At 37.8% G+C, this 18,088-nt stretch overlaps 2 protein-coding genes across 6 annotated transcripts in view; both read right to left on the reverse strand.

Annotated features, from left to right (window-relative positions):
* The window catches only part of LOC136750017 (uncharacterized), a 60,007-nt gene extending 51,818 nt beyond the window's left edge, over positions 1-8,189 (reverse strand). For 3 of the 4 annotated variants that reach the window (XM_066704733.1, XM_066704732.1, XM_066704731.1), the window contains exons 1-6: positions 8,111-8,189; positions 7,363-7,437; positions 6,994-7,284; positions 6,470-6,775; positions 4,365-4,697; positions 3,687-3,986 (exon numbers count right to left, since the gene is read on the reverse strand). In XM_066704733.1, the coding sequence (XP_066560830.1) occupies positions 3,687-3,986; positions 4,365-4,697; positions 6,470-6,775; positions 6,994-7,276 (1,222 nt within the window). In that variant the 5' untranslated portion in view covers positions 7,277-7,284; positions 7,363-7,437; positions 8,111-8,189. Of the gene's footprint in view, positions 1-907; positions 1,052-3,686; positions 3,987-4,364; positions 4,698-6,469; positions 6,776-6,993; positions 7,285-7,362; positions 7,438-8,110 lie in introns of those variants that run through there. The other variant, XM_066704734.1, reaches the window with a different exon arrangement.
* A 484-nt stretch (positions 8,190-8,673) lies between these two features.
* On the reverse strand, positions 8,674-15,710 carry sult2st2 (sulfotransferase family 2, cytosolic sulfotransferase 2). Of its 2 annotated transcripts, XM_066704739.1 has the most exons (8): positions 15,483-15,710; positions 15,059-15,402; positions 13,693-14,022; positions 12,920-13,131; positions 12,092-12,218; positions 10,332-10,426; positions 9,985-10,165; positions 8,674-9,442 (listed from the first exon to the last, which is right to left on the reverse strand). In XM_066704739.1, the coding sequence occupies exons 3-8, from the start codon at positions 13,829-13,831 to the stop codon at positions 9,327-9,329; spliced, it is 870 nt and encodes a 289-aa protein (XP_066560836.1). In that variant the 5' UTR covers positions 13,832-14,022; positions 15,059-15,402; positions 15,483-15,710; the 3' UTR covers positions 8,674-9,326. The 2 variants fall into 2 exon arrangements, with proteins under 2 accessions (XP_066560836.1, XP_066560835.1); XM_066704738.1 differs by having other exon boundaries at positions 15,059-15,710.
* Positions 15,711-18,088: the final 2,378 nt, after the last annotated feature.

Genomic DNA, 18,088 nt, shown 5'->3' on the forward strand with positions numbered 1-18,088 from the left:
TTTACTAGAGCACTGAATAATTCATAACAGTGTTTTGCATAAGTACTTTGTTCAGGAAATATCCTTGTGGAACATATGCCTTTAAATGAAATGATTAACATGGCATGCATTTAAACACAACCACTAATATATCATCCTTATCTTTCAATAGTCACTGAACTCTGAGCCACATGAACTGGGAGTGAAACCCACAGTGCACCACAGGTTGTTTCGACATAAATACAGCACATGAGTCTGTCTGTATCCACAGCAACCAAGCCTGCTTATTCAAGACAGGAAATTTGACAACCAAACTAGGTTTTCAACTATAGGTATTTATAGTCAGAATGCTTTACACATGTCAATATCATCTCATAATAATGTTGATTAGAAATGGTTTCTGGCTAGAACTGATTATGGAAAAGCAGTTATTAAGCATGTATTTCTTGAATACTTTGCTCATCAAAAATATTCAAAACCCTCTCGTTTCTACATCAACAGCATAAACAAGAATGCTATGAAGTAGGAAGAATGACAACAATCAGTTTCAGTCTTCAAAACAAATGTCTTTGTTGTAAGGACCTCAAACCTTTTAATTTATGAATACAGTATTAGAAGTACAGAATTATTATTGTTTATCTCAAGTTCCTGAATTTCTTCAAATAAAATTGATGTACAAATTAACTGCATATGCAGATTCAGATCCCAGGTACAATACTCATTTAATTCCATCCCAAAAGCATCAAAGCTTGTAAAACCTTTTGTCTTCCTCAAACTAAGCATTCACATTTAAGTAATAAGTTTCCCCAAGATATATTTTTGTTGGAATATCATCACACAGCTATAAAAATTATCATTAAACTATTTGACAATTCTGGTGTCTACAACTACAAAATACAATAGTGCTACATTTTGTTATTACCCTTACCAGAGTTTAGCTCCTTTTAAGAAGTATATATTGTCCAGTTTCCAACAATAATTAATATCCTTTTAGGCACTAGGTGATAATGCCAACTGGAATCTGCATTTCCTTTATTAAACCATCAGAGCTCTCTAAAGTATTGGATTTCTCCTCCCCTATTTACCGGGGTAAGAAACAAGCAACCAATCGGAGAATCTGCCAAAAAAGGAAGTGAAAGCCAAGAGAGGAGGGTTTTGAACTAAGCATACTCTCTTCGAGAAAATTACATGAATGTGTCAGGGTTTCTGTTTCGATTCAGAAACAGGTTCCCAAGTCATTTCCAGACTTATCAGATCAACCTGAAATGAAACCATTTCCTACGTAAATGTTTTTGGTTTTCTAGCTATCAATCAAAATTTCCATACACAAATAATATATGCATATGCCCAAGTAATTGCAGATGTGTATAGTGAATCTATAGGCCTCTACAATTGCAGAATGAAAACAAACACAAACAAACCAAATAATGAACAAGTATTTAAAATGATGTTTAACCATGTCCATTATTTGCTAATACGCATAACACATTATGTTACAGCACTTCCTTTAGGATGTCCTAAATTTAAAAGGCACTGTCTGACACTGTTTCACAACATCTGCGAGAAAACATTACCCTGGATCACCACATGACCACTGCCCCGGAGAAAAAAAAACTGAAACACACAGCAGAGCACAGATGACATCACAGTGCAGAACAAGGCCTTAACTTTCGTTTTCCGAGCCAAAGCAGCTGTGGATCCCTTTCGTTTCTTGCGGTTGTCAAGGAAGCCATGTGACTCTGGAGCACAACTCAAGCCTCGCATAAGAAAGACTGCTCTGCCTCACAACAGCACAGACAACCATTTCGGTTTCAAACAATAGACCTTTTTGGTACTGCAGCCAAATCTGTGTTTTGTGAGACTATCAATTACTAACTAGCAGATGCTATTTCTTAACATGAAAAACTTCCTTTATCAGAGAAATAATATTGCTAGGATAATGGTTTGGGCAGTACCTGGGATACCATATAAGGGTCCCTTTTAGGTAAGGCAAGATAAGTATACTTAATAGCTCATTCTGCATATTGGGAAAACAACTGATGATACCTCCTGTGAAGGTTCAGGGATTAAATCATCAATCGTGGCTTCATCACAGAAGGGAATGTAATGCATTTGGATCTCATGGCAGCTTGTTTAAATGAGCCTCGAGTACTACCTCTTTCTACACTCTCAACCAAATTAGACATCATTAATGTTTCCATAGAGAAGGCAAAAAAAGGGAAGGAATGGATTTTTGCAATGCTATTTAGAGCTGGGCGATACAACCTAAAAATAATGAAACCATATATATGTTTTAAGTTTGGACGATATCAATATTTCTTGCATTTCTCCAAACAAGCTACAAAATAAGACCAAAGACCTTATGCTATAATTACAAAAACAAGTATTTCTTTAATCATTAAATATGAAAAACTAACAGACAATACCACTTGTAGGCTGTCATAAGTTTACATGGTAAATATGGTTATTTTAGACGACCTTAAATGAGTACATTAAATAAACAAAAAATAAAAATCCTCTATACCATGCCATTGTGACATTTAATCCATAATTCCGGATATCAAAAATACAACTGCTGATAGATATCAGAAATTAATGGTACAAAGTTATGACATTTAATCCTTAACCAAATGTTAATTAGTATGCATTTTTGATATCAAGAGTTCAATTGCTGATATCAAGAATTCACTGCGAATTGTTGATATCAACAAAAGTATTTTTGATATCAAAAATTGTATTCTTGATATCAGCAATTATGGATTAAATGTCACCTGATTATGTTTATAGAGGTGCATTTAACAGATGTTCGTGCTAGACAGGTACATTTCGTCGCTAGTATGAATGACGGTCGTGTTTCGATTTGAAAATCTACTTACAGCACTGTATAATATAATATTAAAAATATTATTAAAAACGTTTTAAAGTGTATAACTCAAACATTTAATTAAAACTAAATCATTAAAATTAAAATGTTAATTAAAACACATTCAAGAACATAACTCCACCAACCCGTAAAACTGTAAAAATAACATGCAACTTCATAAGCAGTTGCACCTCCTGATTAACGATCTCAAAACTACTCACTTACTACCAATAGCGCAACTTACTCGACAGTAACACCCCGACACACATCTGCTCCCTGCTCTTCAATTCTTCTCCCGCCTTAAGTTTACAAATGAAAATGGCCATTGGTCGCATAAAACAACAGACAAGCATTTCCTGCAAAGTGATTGGCTGCACGCAAAATGACAGTTACTCCTCCCACAGCCACGGTCTCCGGGTCCACAGCTCTACATACCCGCATACAAATGACAAAAACTGCTCGCAATACAAGTATTTTGCATGTAGCAGAAAATAATATCGACTATATCTTAAAAACTCAGTATATCGCCCAGCCCTAGTGCTGATTTAAGTCAGTGTAACTATGTATTAGTATTTTATTTTTAGCCAAGAAAATCTCAGTTTAATCAGTCTTAACTAGAGATTTAATAATAATACCAAAAAATTACAAAGTAGTGTCCCTTGAATCAAATAAATATGTTTAGCAATCAACTGTAAATAAACCAACCAACGTTAGAGCCAACTGACTGAAGTCCATTAGGGCATCAGAACATTCTGGAAATGGCTGACCTCCAATGACCATCGTACCAGTAGTTAACCATCAACCTGTGCACTTAAAGTAATGATAAAAAATACAAACAAATTACCTGCAGAATGCCTCTTTGAAGAAAGTCTGGGCTGGGGCTCCAGTAGCGGCACAAAGCTATCTGCAAGTCTTAAAGTTGAGTGTTTAGCATGCATGCTTGTCTCATCCCGACCTTCCACTTGGACCACATCACCCAACACTAGTAGTAAGTCCTTCACACCTTTCATGCCATAGTCTTTCCAAACCAGCTTCCGTTGGTACAGTTTTTTGTACGTCCTGCACACCTTGGAGAGTTCTATGCCTTCCGGAGAACCCTGCAGCATGAACACGATCTCTTGACATAACGTTTTTCTGAGTTCATCTGTCAAAAAAGGAGACATTCATTTAAACCATCTGAGCAGCAGTCGCATTCGTCCTGCTTCCCACTAACTTGTCTGCAGCAGGCTGTGTAAGGTGGTGAAGGTTCAATGCTCAATCTACAAACATTAGCTTCTGCATTTAGCAGCTATTCCAACTGAGCAACACAAAACACAAAGATGTCTATAAGGGATTTTAGTTTTTCACTCCCACAATTAATTTCAACTAGGATATGTGGTTATTGTATATTGCACTGCTTGTATTTACTGTGAAAACTGCATCTGCAAAAAATAAATCAAACTAATAAAGGAATAAAAATGACTCTACATGCTACTGACAGGTGCAACCAGATCCACCTGAAGTTCCTTCAAAGCAGTCTTACCTTTAGACTTGGCAGGCGAGGTTAATACTGGCAGAGAAGGGGAATCTGTAGAACATGCACCGATACATGAAACATCTCTGGACCTCTTCACTTCTGACTTTTTACTGGTGGTTTTTCTATTGACGACATCGCCATCAGGCCCTGGGACCACATCAACTATGTCGCTCATTGACTTCAATAAAGATTGTAATGTTCTGAAGCCAAACTTTCCCACAGCAAGGGTCTTTTTGTACTTGTGGAAAAAGGTTTCCCTGATCTTATTCACAGGATATCCTTGAGGATGCTGCTCACATAACATCTGAATCAGTTCTCCCAGAGCCTCTATAGAACAGTCTGGAGACCAAATAAAACATAAAAATAACACCATCACCCTCAACTAAACGTTAAACTAAATGATGACAATGTCTTATAAGAAATCCATAATGCCACAAAGAGGGCAACTTACTCATAACTAGATGACCAAATATATAAAAGGTTATTTTTTGTAGTTAATTTAATATGACATCACTTATAAATACACCCTCCTTATGTGGAAGGTATGCTTGTTAAAGGTCAACCAAACTGGAGCTCTAATTTGAATGATTCATACATATACACTCACCTAAAGGATTATTAGGAACACCATACTAATACTGTGTTTGACCCCCTTTTGCCTTCAGAACTGCCTTAATTCTACGTGGCATTGATTCAACAAGGTGCTGAAAGCATTCTTTAGAATTGTTGGCCCATATTGATAGGATAGCATCTTGCAGTTGATGGAGATTTGTGGGATGCACATCCAGGGCACGAAGCTCCCGTTCCACCACATCCCAAAGATGCTCTATTGGGTTGAGATCTGGTGACTGTGGGGGCCAGTTTAGTACAGTGAACTCATTGTCATGTTCAAGAAACCAATTTGAAATGATTCGACCTTTGTGACATGGTGCATTATCCTGCTGGAAGTAGCCATCAGAGGATGGGTACATGGTGGCCATAAAGGGATGGACATGGTCAGAAACAATGCTCAGGTAGGCCGTGGCATTTAAACGATGCCCAATTGGCACTAAGGGGCCTAAAGTGTGCCAAGAAAACATCCCCCACACCATTACACCACCACCACCAGCCTGCACAGTGGTAACAAGGCATGATGGATCCATGTTCTCATTCTGTTTCATTCAAATTCTGACTCTACCATCTGAATGTCTCAACAGAAATCGAGACTCATCAGACCAGGCAACATTTTTCCAGTCTTCAACTGTCCAATTTTGGTGAGCTTGTGCAAATTGTAGCCTCTTTTTCCTATTTGTAGTGGAGATGAGTGGTACCCGGTGGGGTCTTCTGCTGTTGTAGCCCATCCGCCTCAAGGTTGTACGTGTTGTGGCTTCACAAATGCTTTGCTGCATGCCTCGGTTGTAACGAGTGGTTATTTCAGTCAAAGTTTCTCTTCTATCAGCTTGAATCAGTCGGCCCATTCTCCTCTGACCTCTAGCATCAACAAGGCATTTTCGCCCACAGGACTGCCGCATACTGGATGTTTTTCCCTTTTCACACCATTCTTTGTAAACCCTAGAAATGGTTGAGCGTGAAAATCCCAGTAACTGAGCAGATTGTGAAATACTCAGACCGGCCCGTCTGGCACCAACAACCATGCCACGCTCAAAATTGCTTAAATCACCTTTCTTTCCCATTCAGACATTCAGTTTGGAGTTCAGGAGATTGTCTTGACCAGGACCACACCCCTAAATGCATTGAAGCAACTGCCATGTGATTGGTTGGTTAGATAATTGCATTAATGAGAAATTGAACAGGTGTTCCTAATAATCCTTTAGGTGAGTGTATACATTCTAGGTGTGTCAACTCTGTTGAAATTAACCCCACCCCTCCGAAACTCAATTCCCCTCTCGCTGTACATTCATAGTGGTGGGGTTGTGTGTTAATTAAATACTGTGCAGTTCACTTGTAAGTTAATAATGAGACTACACAAGAGAAAAAAGGGTGTTACAAAAATCACAAACAGCTGTCTAACATGACTTGTTGTAGCTATACACACTCCAGCTGCAGCCACAGGAAAAGTATAATTTGAGAAGTTGTAGAAATGCTTGATATTAACTGTAAGCAAGTCATACCTTCTGTGGCATCCTCGGCTGGAGGCTGCACTGTTTGTGAAGCACAGGGTTCGGCGTCTACATTCTTGGCTGCTGCGGTGGCGGTCGCTTTCAGAAGAGGTCCATTATCAGTGGGGACGACCACCCAGATATCCGTCAGCTGTGCCACCATTTCCCTCAGGGATACAAAACCGTATGTCTTCAGTTTGAGGGACTGCTTAAACACTCGCCTGTAAAAGACGCATACTTTGTCCTGAGGAATGCCGCAGGGGTACAGCTGAAGCAGGCAGCACAGTTGCTCCTTAAGCTTTTCCAGCACTTGGCTCCCTGCAAAACAAAAATGGAGACGGATCAGATCCCAACAATTGAGAGTCTATTCAAAGTGCTCCAAGCAACACTGTTAAAATCAAGGGACTCTTTAAATCTTAGTTTCACTTCACTTCTGTTGTTTTATTTATTTATTTATTTTACTATACATACAGTCAGAATTTCTTAAATTCATTCTTGGCTCTGGTCATTCAAAAGACATGAACTGAAGCACTCACTTGGAGCTGGACAGCTTGGCAGTGGCATGGCGCTCGCCTCATGAAGCAGTCCTGAACTGAGATCGGACCGGGCAGGCTTTACCATCAAACCCTTCTCGTCCAGCTGCAAAGTGATCCTGTCCAGCATCTTCTCCAGGAGGCCCTCCAGAGACGCAAAACCTAGTGGGCCCAGGTCCAGCTGTTTCTTGTATGTCTGTCTATAAATCAGGGGCATCTTCAGCAGGGGAATGCCCTCAGGGTAACTCAAGCAAAGATAATGGATTTCCTCTTTTAGTTGCTCCATGACTCTGTCTGCGAAAGTAAGAGCCACTTCAGCATTCAACGCTTCAGTTTGCTGATAAAATACATTGTCACCTCACTGCCCATTACCTTTTTTCTGTGAACAGTTGTCAGATTCAGGTGTGCCACCAGAAGACAGAATTCATCTCAGACACATGGTACCAGCTAGAATGCAAGAAAAGAAATGTGCATGAATGACATAATCATAAAGTGATTTAACCTCAGTGGTGAAAAGCAAATTGCATGCAGTTATAGCATCTCAAGGAGCAGGAGATTCATATGCACACTGTCAAATGGCCGATTTTAAAACTAACCCTACATGAACTACAAATAGTTTGCAATTCAGAGGAATAGGAAAACCATTCTCGGTGGCGTAATCAATGTAATGAGGATTAATATTTTAAACATGTCACCGTTATCACATGTATGTATTCCCGAAACAGTGCTTATAATGAGGGCACTTGTCCGCAACTGTGAGTGAAACGTCATTGCAGCAGTTCAAGAGTGTGTAGTGTTTGTCTCATAGTATCTACAGAACAAGTTGCCTGCTTTCAGAGTTGTGTCTATCGCACAGTAAATCCGTGAGACAACACGGGTGATACCAGCTGGACATGCAGACTTAGTGAACAAGCCCCAAGAATACCTTGTGATTAAGGGAATGCCGTAGTATTTCTATATGAAATGGATAGACTGAACATCTCAGCTGATTGAATGCAAATATACCAGTAGACTAATTATATCTGCAACATCTGAAGTCGAAAAACTGCTGGAAGTACGTGCACAATTTCCGTTTCCAGCGGCATACCGAGAACATAAATGGCAAATGCAAACAGTGTACCTTAATTATCCTGAAAGAGCAGCTCCTCATCAGCCACATCTCTAACGCGCGGCGCAGTTGCAATTCAAGCCTTCCTTTTCCGGTTTTGTCAAAAAGGAGGGGTTTGGATATGATTGGCAGCTCGCTAAACCAATGGAGAGCTCTGTTTGCGCATGATCGAGCAAGGATTAGTATTTGGAAGATTTGAGCGCTTAGCTATATACCCAATCAGCAAAAGGACAATCGGTTATAGCTGGTGGTAAATTCAGTTTTATTCTAGGACTTAAGTATAATAATGATTGAATGTGCAAACCTGAAAATAACTGGTGCTACAGAAACTGGCCTTAATATTCATGTGTTGTGTATTTCAATTGTAGACATTTTGTTATTCGCATTAAATAACACATACAGATATGTATTATTTGCATATTGATTATGTAATCATTATATATATATATATATATATATATATATATATATATATATATATATATATATAGATAGATAGATAGATAGATAGATAGATAGACAGACAGCTTAATGATGAATAATGACAGATGGTCACCTCCTTGCCTTGACACCACTTACACAAGTTAAATATGTTTAATGAAACCCTTTTATACAAAGTTGGGGGTTACAAAAATATGTATTATTTTCAAAGGTGGCAATTAGATGGCAAACACTGATCTACAAGATCCTTCATGCCTGAAATACACATGCCTCATTAGTTCTTGTTGACCTGCCTCAGACAGAAAGCTTTTATTAATAAACACATCTAGGCATAATGCTGATGAACAAAAAATACAAAACTTAACAAGCTGGATGGATTCAAAGTGTTCACTTTACAGAAGTAATCACAAACATCTTGGCAGAAGAAATACTTCTGGGATTTCCCTTGGCAATTTTTAAAACAAAATGAATAATTACAAAAACATACTAAATATGAGCATATAACAGTCTTTAGTGTAACGCTAAGGAACTATTCACGTTCCATTATTTAATTATTTTTAGAATGGTTACAATAATTCTGATTCCATAATTAATTTAAACTGAAAAAACAAATAGTATCAGTTAACTTTATTTAATGTAAGTGAATAACAATACTGAGACATTACTATGACAATGAATGTTAAAATGCAAATGTTATGAAAATAAACATATTATCATTTCAGTTAAAAAATGTTTTATAATATTAAGACACTTCTGATCATTCTGTTTGTATTTTAAGAGCTGTCAATCATTGTTCATCCCACATGAATTTGAATTTCACATCCTTCATCTCTTCTTTGTAAACTGAATCAAGCCATTCTGCCTGGGCTACTGTGAAGTGGTTCTTCCAGTCGCCACAAATTCCTACAAAACAGACAAGCACAGTTGTACTTTAACAAATCACTGATAGGTTAAACACTGCATGCAATTAACTTTATTTTTTTGTATTCTTTAAAAGGTACATCTGCGGTACTGAGTGCCTGCTGCTAATGCCTTACATGTTAATGACCCAACACATTCTCAGGGGGAAAGGTTGTAGACTTTAAAATGTTTGTATTAGAAAGTATACTGATTTCAGTGCAGAAAAATCAGAAGCAAAATATATTTACTAATCTCTACTGAAAGATTAGAAGGGGAAAACATGTTTGTGCATTGTTTTAAATAAATACCATACATAAACTCAAGCTATTGTAATTAAGTATACTTTCAGAAATACTTAAAACAAATTAGATGCATTCAAGAAAAAGGAAGAAAGTATGGTTAAGTTAAAGCCAAAAAAAAAAAGGTATGCTACAAGAATCACCATCTGTGATATAATGAACTGTACAGGGGTTATTTAAGACTGCTTTAACCTATTGATTACAACATGGTTGCATTGATTAGTATCGAAGCTAGGGTTGGGTTACCTTTTCTGAGAAATGCAGACTTATTTTGATCCATGAACTCCTGGGGCACCAGGGAGTAATTTGACATGTTGTTCTGCTTCATGTTCTTAAATGTGCAGTGCTCAGCTATTTTTCCAATCAACTCTGGACTCAGGGATTTCCCAAGGAAATTGGCTAATTTGGAAACAGATTCCTTTAAATCCTGTAAAAAACAGTTCACAAAGGATTACAAAGAGCCACAAATAATATTCATTAACATACACAAAAAAACAATATATGGTTTGTCTTCCACCAGACTACTCCATTAATATTCCATTAATATTCCACTGCAGATGTTAAATTCTGATCATTTAAAACTGGACACATACCCAAATCATTTCCTCATATGTAATGTACATTATGAGATCTTGATTTTTTGCATTCAGCCATCCCTTCACATGATCGAACCATGATCCAAACATCACTGTATGAAAGAAAGATGATATTATTAAGGAATCCATACAGGTCCAAAGGTAAACATGAACTGCATCATGATTTGAATTAAGGGAACTAACTATCTATCAATGATGACAAAAGCACATTTATGTACTTTATCACATGCTTCTGGTGATAAGTATTTGAGTGAGTGAGGGAGTTTCAACTGAAAAAATTACCTGCAAATTCTGATTAATTAAGCTTGGATAGGTAATTGGTAATTGGTTGTTTTAATTTTTTGGGAAAAGTTTACTACAATAAATGCTGTATTAATAATAAAAAGCACTGTATTTTGTTTGTGTAATGTATTACATTGAATGTTAATGCAATTTTGTTGAAACATTTTACTCAATATGTTGCTATGTGTCTTTATGAGAGGTACTTGCAAGTTTATTATGTTCCATTTTATATAATGCAACTGTACTATTGACTGTAAGTCACCTTGGATGAAGGTGTCAGCAAAAATTAATAATAAATAATTAACCAACACCTTGGCCATTACTGAACCCTGGCCTTGATATTTGACCTAACATTGTTGCAAAATCATGGCTCAATATCACCACACAAACATACCCTTAGCCAGCACTGCTAAGATAATAAGTGTTAATAAGTGTGTGAAACTTACGCAAGGAGATACATGCCTGTGCTCTGAAATAATGGACAACATTGATTTGCACAGCTAACTGTCAATTTCCACCCAAGGTCAATCAATTAATTTAAGCCCATAGACTATATAACACAAAAATATATATTTTATCAAATGTCAAATGGTAAATGTTGCTCTTTTTTAACCAAATATGCAATGTACAATATACTAAAAACACTGTAAAGGTATAAAACAGCTACTGCGATCAAAATAATAATAACCCATACCAGGTTATTAAGATTATTGAAGGATTAATATAAATTATCAATGCTTTTTTAAATGTGTATACCATTACATTCTAATATGAATGATCAATGCTTTTCTGAATATGTCATTGCAGTGTGTGAGATTAATTCTATTAACTGCAGATCGCCTCTTCTGGTGGGTAAAAGAACTCCTCATAACCAGAAAATCAACAGGCTTTGCAGTCCTAACTAGACACAGGGTCTCAGTGTGAATTAATTCAAAAATAAAGCTGATTAACTGCAACTCCTGTCCCAAGAATTCATTCCAACGATTATTAGTATTATTATTTAGCCAGAGAGTGCAATTGCAATTCTGTACCATATACCCTAACGGTCAGAATAATCTGTTTTTCACTTTTCAAGGAAATGTACATTCCAAACTTTTAAGGAATCTGACATCTGCTGAATAAACATGGAAAACCTATTCACACCTTAAAATTCAAGGATAAAATAACTCTACCAAGAGATTCCTGTATGACACTCTGATAGCTACATTTACATAGACAGACACGGCTTATAATTTTCTGATGTTAAACTCCATGATTGAACTTTCCATGCTTGACATGTCTGAAGTAGCACCATGTAAGAATTTCCTCTGTCTTCTTGTGTTCCTTATCTGAAATGAATGTGCATTGCTTTACAACATTCAAGCCTCAGCGGTTACTGGTGAAAGTGGCACGGTTTCTGTTTCCACACAAGAGTTTTTCATAATTTCTCTTTTTCGTGCACTGGGTTATCTCATAGCGAACAAAGTGGACTGTACCTTTTCCATTTATGAACTTCATGAGGAATTCATCCAGTGTCCCAGGTTTCACCAGATAAGATGCCATTCCGTAATAGTGATAGGAAGAAACGAAGACATCCCTGGGATTCCGCATGACATAAATAACCTAAAATGTAATGAACACACACAGCACATATGAAATTATTAATGCATATTACTTTAAAGGTAAAATAAGCATAGATAATCATACCTTTACCAAACATTTATTGATTTTAGGATACAGATATTGCATGTATAGTAACAACTGAATTAGATGGTATAGCTCATTAGCAGTAAACAATTTCTATAGACACTGTTGATCCATTGTCCTCATCTCTTAGACCGGTTCTGAAGTCCAAGAGCAGGGGTTAGATTGGCCTTGTTTGCATTTCACTGTCTGGAGTGTTGACTGAATCAAGTGATCATGCTGATCTACATGAGTTGATCACTCATAAATAGTTCCTTGATTATGTTAATAACTCCAGCAGCCTATAAAACTTCACCCAACCACATCCATTTTGTTTGATAGGTTTATAGCCAATCTCCTTTGAACAATGCTCATTCATATCCTATCTCTGCTAGTACCTGAACATTTCCAACTTAAATGAATAAGGTTTTGACTCACTCTCACCTCTGTTATATAACATAATACCATACCACAATAATAATATCACTAAATGTTCCTTACATTCTGAATGTTTTAATTGGAGAGATGTAAAAACAGGCAGACAGATAGATGTATAGATAGACAGACAGACAGGCAATGTGCAGCATATAAACATGCATATATTCAATAAACCCTGGCACTTCTATGCTCTGCTGCTGTACCTTTGGTTTGTTCTTAAAGTAGGATTGCTGCATCATGTGATAATGGAAGTGAGTGGCAAAGATGCGGGGGGCAGGTCTGTCCTCCAGGTTCAACACTATGGCACGGTGCTCCTCCAGCCAGGGCACTCTGTCCCAGTTGGGCACTGTGAGAACTGGAGTGAGATCTCCTTCACTCATAATCAGCGGCACCATCTCCTGCATCCAAGTCGTACCTAAAGAAAGCCCATTATACACAGCCCATTATACACACTTGAGCAAGGTACTGTACCTAGATTGCTCCAGTTAAAACCCAGCTGTACAAATGTGTGACACCTGTATGTGATATATTAAAACAAAGTCACTCTAAATAAGGGTGTCTGCTAAGAAATATAGTATGTATTTAATCAAACAAAAACAGTGGAAGTTGATTTAAAGCAGGCCAGTGATGTAAGCATCATTATTTGCATCAGAGTTATTTGCACATAGCACTGAAAACTGGGATCTGTGAATACTTGTCAGGACAGGTAGGGTCATAGATACACACTTACTACATTCTTGGTAACTTTCCAAAGTATTAGGCTAAGTTGATAAAGGTGACAGAAAACATCAGTCTTTTTATTACAAAAACATCCCATGATAATGAATAATACTATAGATTTAGAATTACTAGTATTATGTTATGATTTCTAACTATCTCGTTCATAAGACAGTTTTCTCTCTTCGTAATTATTGTTAATTATTATGATTATGGTAGAGTCTGAGCATGTCTCCCATTACAATGATGTTGTACTTACCAGATTTCGGGTACGTCACGATAAGTATATCATCGGGGCGAAATTCAAACTCTTCGGCATACTTCAGGCTCTGTGGAGGATGCAGATGTTTGGGCACATACACCCCTTTGTACTCCGTATAAAGATCTTTTTCTGTCATGTTGCAAGTTTCTACCAACAGCTGCACCTTCGCCAGCTTCAGGCTGTTAATACGAGCTGCACAGACTTCCTCAGAGAGAGCAGCAAAAAGGACTTTATCCTTTAAGCCTGGCTGTTGACCCCTGTTCTCATTTTTTACAGCACAATCAAATGGCTTGAGCTCGTTCACTCGGTTGGGCTCCTGGCTGTATGCTTGGTATTTGTTGTTGGCGGGGAGGAGCACCCGCATGATTTATGGTATGCAAAAACAAAATAAAAGGAAACAATAAGGCAGTTTTAATGTAACTACACAGCCTTTTGACACTTTAATAAACTGTAATACAACAATCCCTTAGTTAGTAAGATCCAATATGTCATGGTCAGGGGCGTAGCCAGGATTTCAGGGCCCCTGGAAGAACAATTGTGGTCGCTGGTCATGGTGCGTTCACAGATGCACAAGAAAATACTGAAATGCCTTCCATAACCCGGTAGATAAACAGTCCACATCTTTTGGCTAAAATTTCAATCCATATTGACTTACAGGCCAATTTGCAGCATCACTAACAATAGCCTATCAAAACGATCATCGGCAATTTCGTGCTTTAGCCATACACATCACAACTGGTGCACCAACAAAACACAGGACTACAAAGACAATACCTTTATTTGTAGTAACACTAGAACCACCGCACCCACATAATGTGTGTGACTCCTTTATAAAACAGCTGTGTGACGAAAAACCGTAATAGTTGTACATACAAACATACAACATTTTCATGGCAGAAACACTGCATTTACATTGAAACGTATAGTGTTTTTCTATTATTATTATTATTATTATTATTAAAACTAGGGCATACATATGAAAAACGTGTAAACTGGTGTATAAATCAGTATGCACATATCTTAGCAGACTTATACAATTATAAAACATACTGTATTTGCTATGAGGTGGGGAGTGGGGGCCCTTAGGGTGTGAATCTTAAAGGGTATAAAATAGCCTACTTACATGCTATTTTAGAGTTTACAGTCTAGAGGCCTAAATATGATAATGTATAAGTTATAATAAATAAATAATTTTACCAAAAAAAAGGTCAACAATTTTTCAATGGTCAATCTTTTTTTATTCATATTCAATTGTTTAATCTATTTATCTATTTCCTCCCTTTCAGGTAATGGCTGCAGAGCTGACTCACACTGTGAAGCTCAACCTGAACTACAATAGTAGCGATTTTGCACAGAAGCTCACCCAGAAAATGTTGCCAGACTCAAAGGTTGCCAAAAAAATCTCTTGTGGGAGAACAAAGGCGGAGTCCTTGGTGAAGTATGTGCTAGCACCAACGGCCATGGAAGATGTGGTCGGGATGTTGAAGAAAGATGAAACACCTCTACCTTTCTCCATACAGACGGATGCCTCCAACAAAGGCAACAGAAAGATGTTCCTCGTGGCGGTCCAGTTCTTCACACCAGAATGGGGTGTGGTGAATAAAATGATTGACTTTGTCGAAAATCCCTATGAATCAGCAGAGGGGATCGTGGGGTGCCTACTGCACTCGTTTGAAACACTTGGCCTGAAAATAGAGCAAGTTTCAGCTTTCAGTGCTAACAATGCAAATGTGAACTTTGGGGTCCACAATTCTTCACAATGTTGAGAAAACAACAAATCAACTTACTTCAGGGTAACTGCCATGCACACATTGTGCATAATACCCTCAAGCATGCTCTTGACAACCTGAGTGTAGACGTGGAGAATGTGGTCCTGAAAGTGTACAGCTTCTTCTCCATATCAGCAAAAAGAAGAAACGCTCTGTTGAACCCATGTCGGAAATAACTGGAAAAGTTTTTGAGATAAAGCAAATAGATCTTTAATATCAAGCTAGCTTGGACGCAGCACGTCAGGGAATTCCTTCAGTGAGAACTTAATGTTTACAAACATGAGTGCAGCTTTATAGGACGATGATGTAGAATGTAGTGGCTGTTCATCCAATCAAAAGCTTCAAAAGGTGCAAGCTCTGCAAAGTTTGTGGGACACTCTTCCGGAGGGAGGGAGTCATCATGGAAGCAGATGTCTTCCTGTTATGGCATATAAACTGCCCGATCTCACAGTTTCTCTTTAACAATGGACAATGAGGTAATCAATCACCATTATGTAACATCTTCAGCATTAAGAGAAGAACAGGAAATCTACAAATGGATACTAAGCAAAATGGCAGATATCTGTGGACTATACATCCGTGGGTTGTTCTCTTATCATAGAAAAACAGAAGTGGAAGCGGAGAGAATAATTTCAATAGGATGTATCTTTAACAACCGCTTTGTTGGTTTTGCTAGGCTAGATAAAGCTAATTTGCTCAGTCTGTATACAAGCCATTTCTAATGCTAACATTAATATAAAACATTATATAGTTAATATAAAACACTTTCTTCAACATTCCAATACAGAGTCATCAGTCCCTGCTGTTGGCAATAGAGCAAAGAGCAAAGAAGCCAAAAAGTTATGTTTGTCAGTTACAAGCAGATCCCCTTATGGGTTAGGAAGGTTTGACGCTGCGTGTTTGACACTGCGTGCGATAGGTGTGGGCCCCTAAATGTGAATGTGCAGAATGTCCTGAAGGCATCTTTGTAATAGTATATTTCCAATGTATCCTTCGGTTTTCCTTGAGTCATGAGGTTTGTTGTCTTTGAAACTAAATCCATTTGTCCTCAGTTACATGGAGCCTCCAGAACCAAGGGGATAGAATAAGATTTGTGTCAATGGGTGTGTGAGTTTTGCTCCTCCCGAGTGAGGGACGGTGTTGTTTGGTAGAAATTTTGAGAAAGTCTGTCAACGAGGGTGTTTTGATTGCAGCTGTAACCACAGTAGATACATTATGAGGTTTACATAATTGTTGAGATGCTCTTTGAACAGTGCATTTAAGACATAAAAAATAAACATACAGAAATAGTAACTACTGATATCAATCCTTGTAACAAAATCATACCCAGATTGCCAAAGGTATCAGTGAGCCATCCCCAGAGGGTTTTTCCCTCCAGAGGACTGGTGTATCTTTGTAGTTGCTTTCCTAATGTGCTCTATAAGATTATCAATGTGTTCTAAGTTATCTGGTATGTAAGTACAGCATTCCTGCCCTATAATGGCACATGTCCCTCCCTGTGCTGCTAGCAAGAAATCTAGAGCTAGTCTGTTCTGGAGGGCAACAGTTCGCATAGCCACTATTTCAGTTGTTAAATTGCTGAGAACTTCAGTTGTAGTGATACTTAATGTTTCTAATAAACCAGCTACTAATCTGATTTATTTTATTGTTCTTCCGACTCCATACATAGGGAATAGTATGGAGGCAAACCTGTCTCCTTCCCCTATCTCTTGTTTAGGGTGAGTAAATTGTTCTATATCTGGAAGGTATTTATCTTCAGTGTGGCGCATAGCTGGCACCACAAATCCTAAATAACAGGAACCAACGAACTTACAAGGAAGTTCCCAATATGACCGCATTGGCACATATCCAATAGGTCCCATTCCAGGGGAGGTAAAATCGGGAGTTTGGGATTGCATGCTTTGGTTATAGTATGATAGACACACAGATCCTGTGTTACTGTGAGCCAAGTCAATATATGGCATTTTTAAATATTTTCTATTCTGATCCATCTTTGGTCTAAAATACCATCCTCCTGTGATGTCTAAGGCCTGATCATATGCATACTGTACATTAGAAGTTACTCTGAGCTAATAATAATCAATAAATACTAGAATTGGAATGGGGATCATTGGAACCCCTTTCTTAGTGTCGTGTGGAATGTGGGAACAAATCCAACATTTTATCTTGTTAAGGGCATTTGCATAGGTGCGTGTCATTTGGATGAATTTGTTATCTGTCCATGATTCAACTAAGGACAGACAGATCTGTCCAAATACTGTGGTGTACACAGTCGTCTTCATGCTGGATTATCTCTTAGTACTTGTAGGGGGACAAAACCTTTAGCAGTTAGGGGAATGTCAGGAAATCTGCAACTGTTGCTTTCCTAAGAATGAGAAAAGATAAAGGTTTAGTACACAGTTCTCCTGGATTATAATTTTTTAACTTGTGACCAATGTTTCCATCTAGTTACCCCCCTCCTGTCCATCAATACAGACCGAAGTGTCTGTAGAAAGAAGGACATTATGCAGTCCTGTCCATTTGGGCTTGAGCCCTGGTCTGCTTGGGATTATTTTACACATTACTTGTGAACAAACCTCAGGGAGCATTGTTGGCATTTCCTCTTTGAGTTCCAAGTCCCTGAG

This window comes from Amia ocellicauda, chromosome 5 (assembly GCF_036373705.1).
Source record: "Amia ocellicauda isolate fAmiCal2 chromosome 5, fAmiCal2.hap1, whole genome shotgun sequence".
In the NCBI taxonomy this organism is placed as follows: Eukaryota; Metazoa; Chordata; class Actinopteri; order Amiiformes; family Amiidae; genus Amia; species Amia ocellicauda.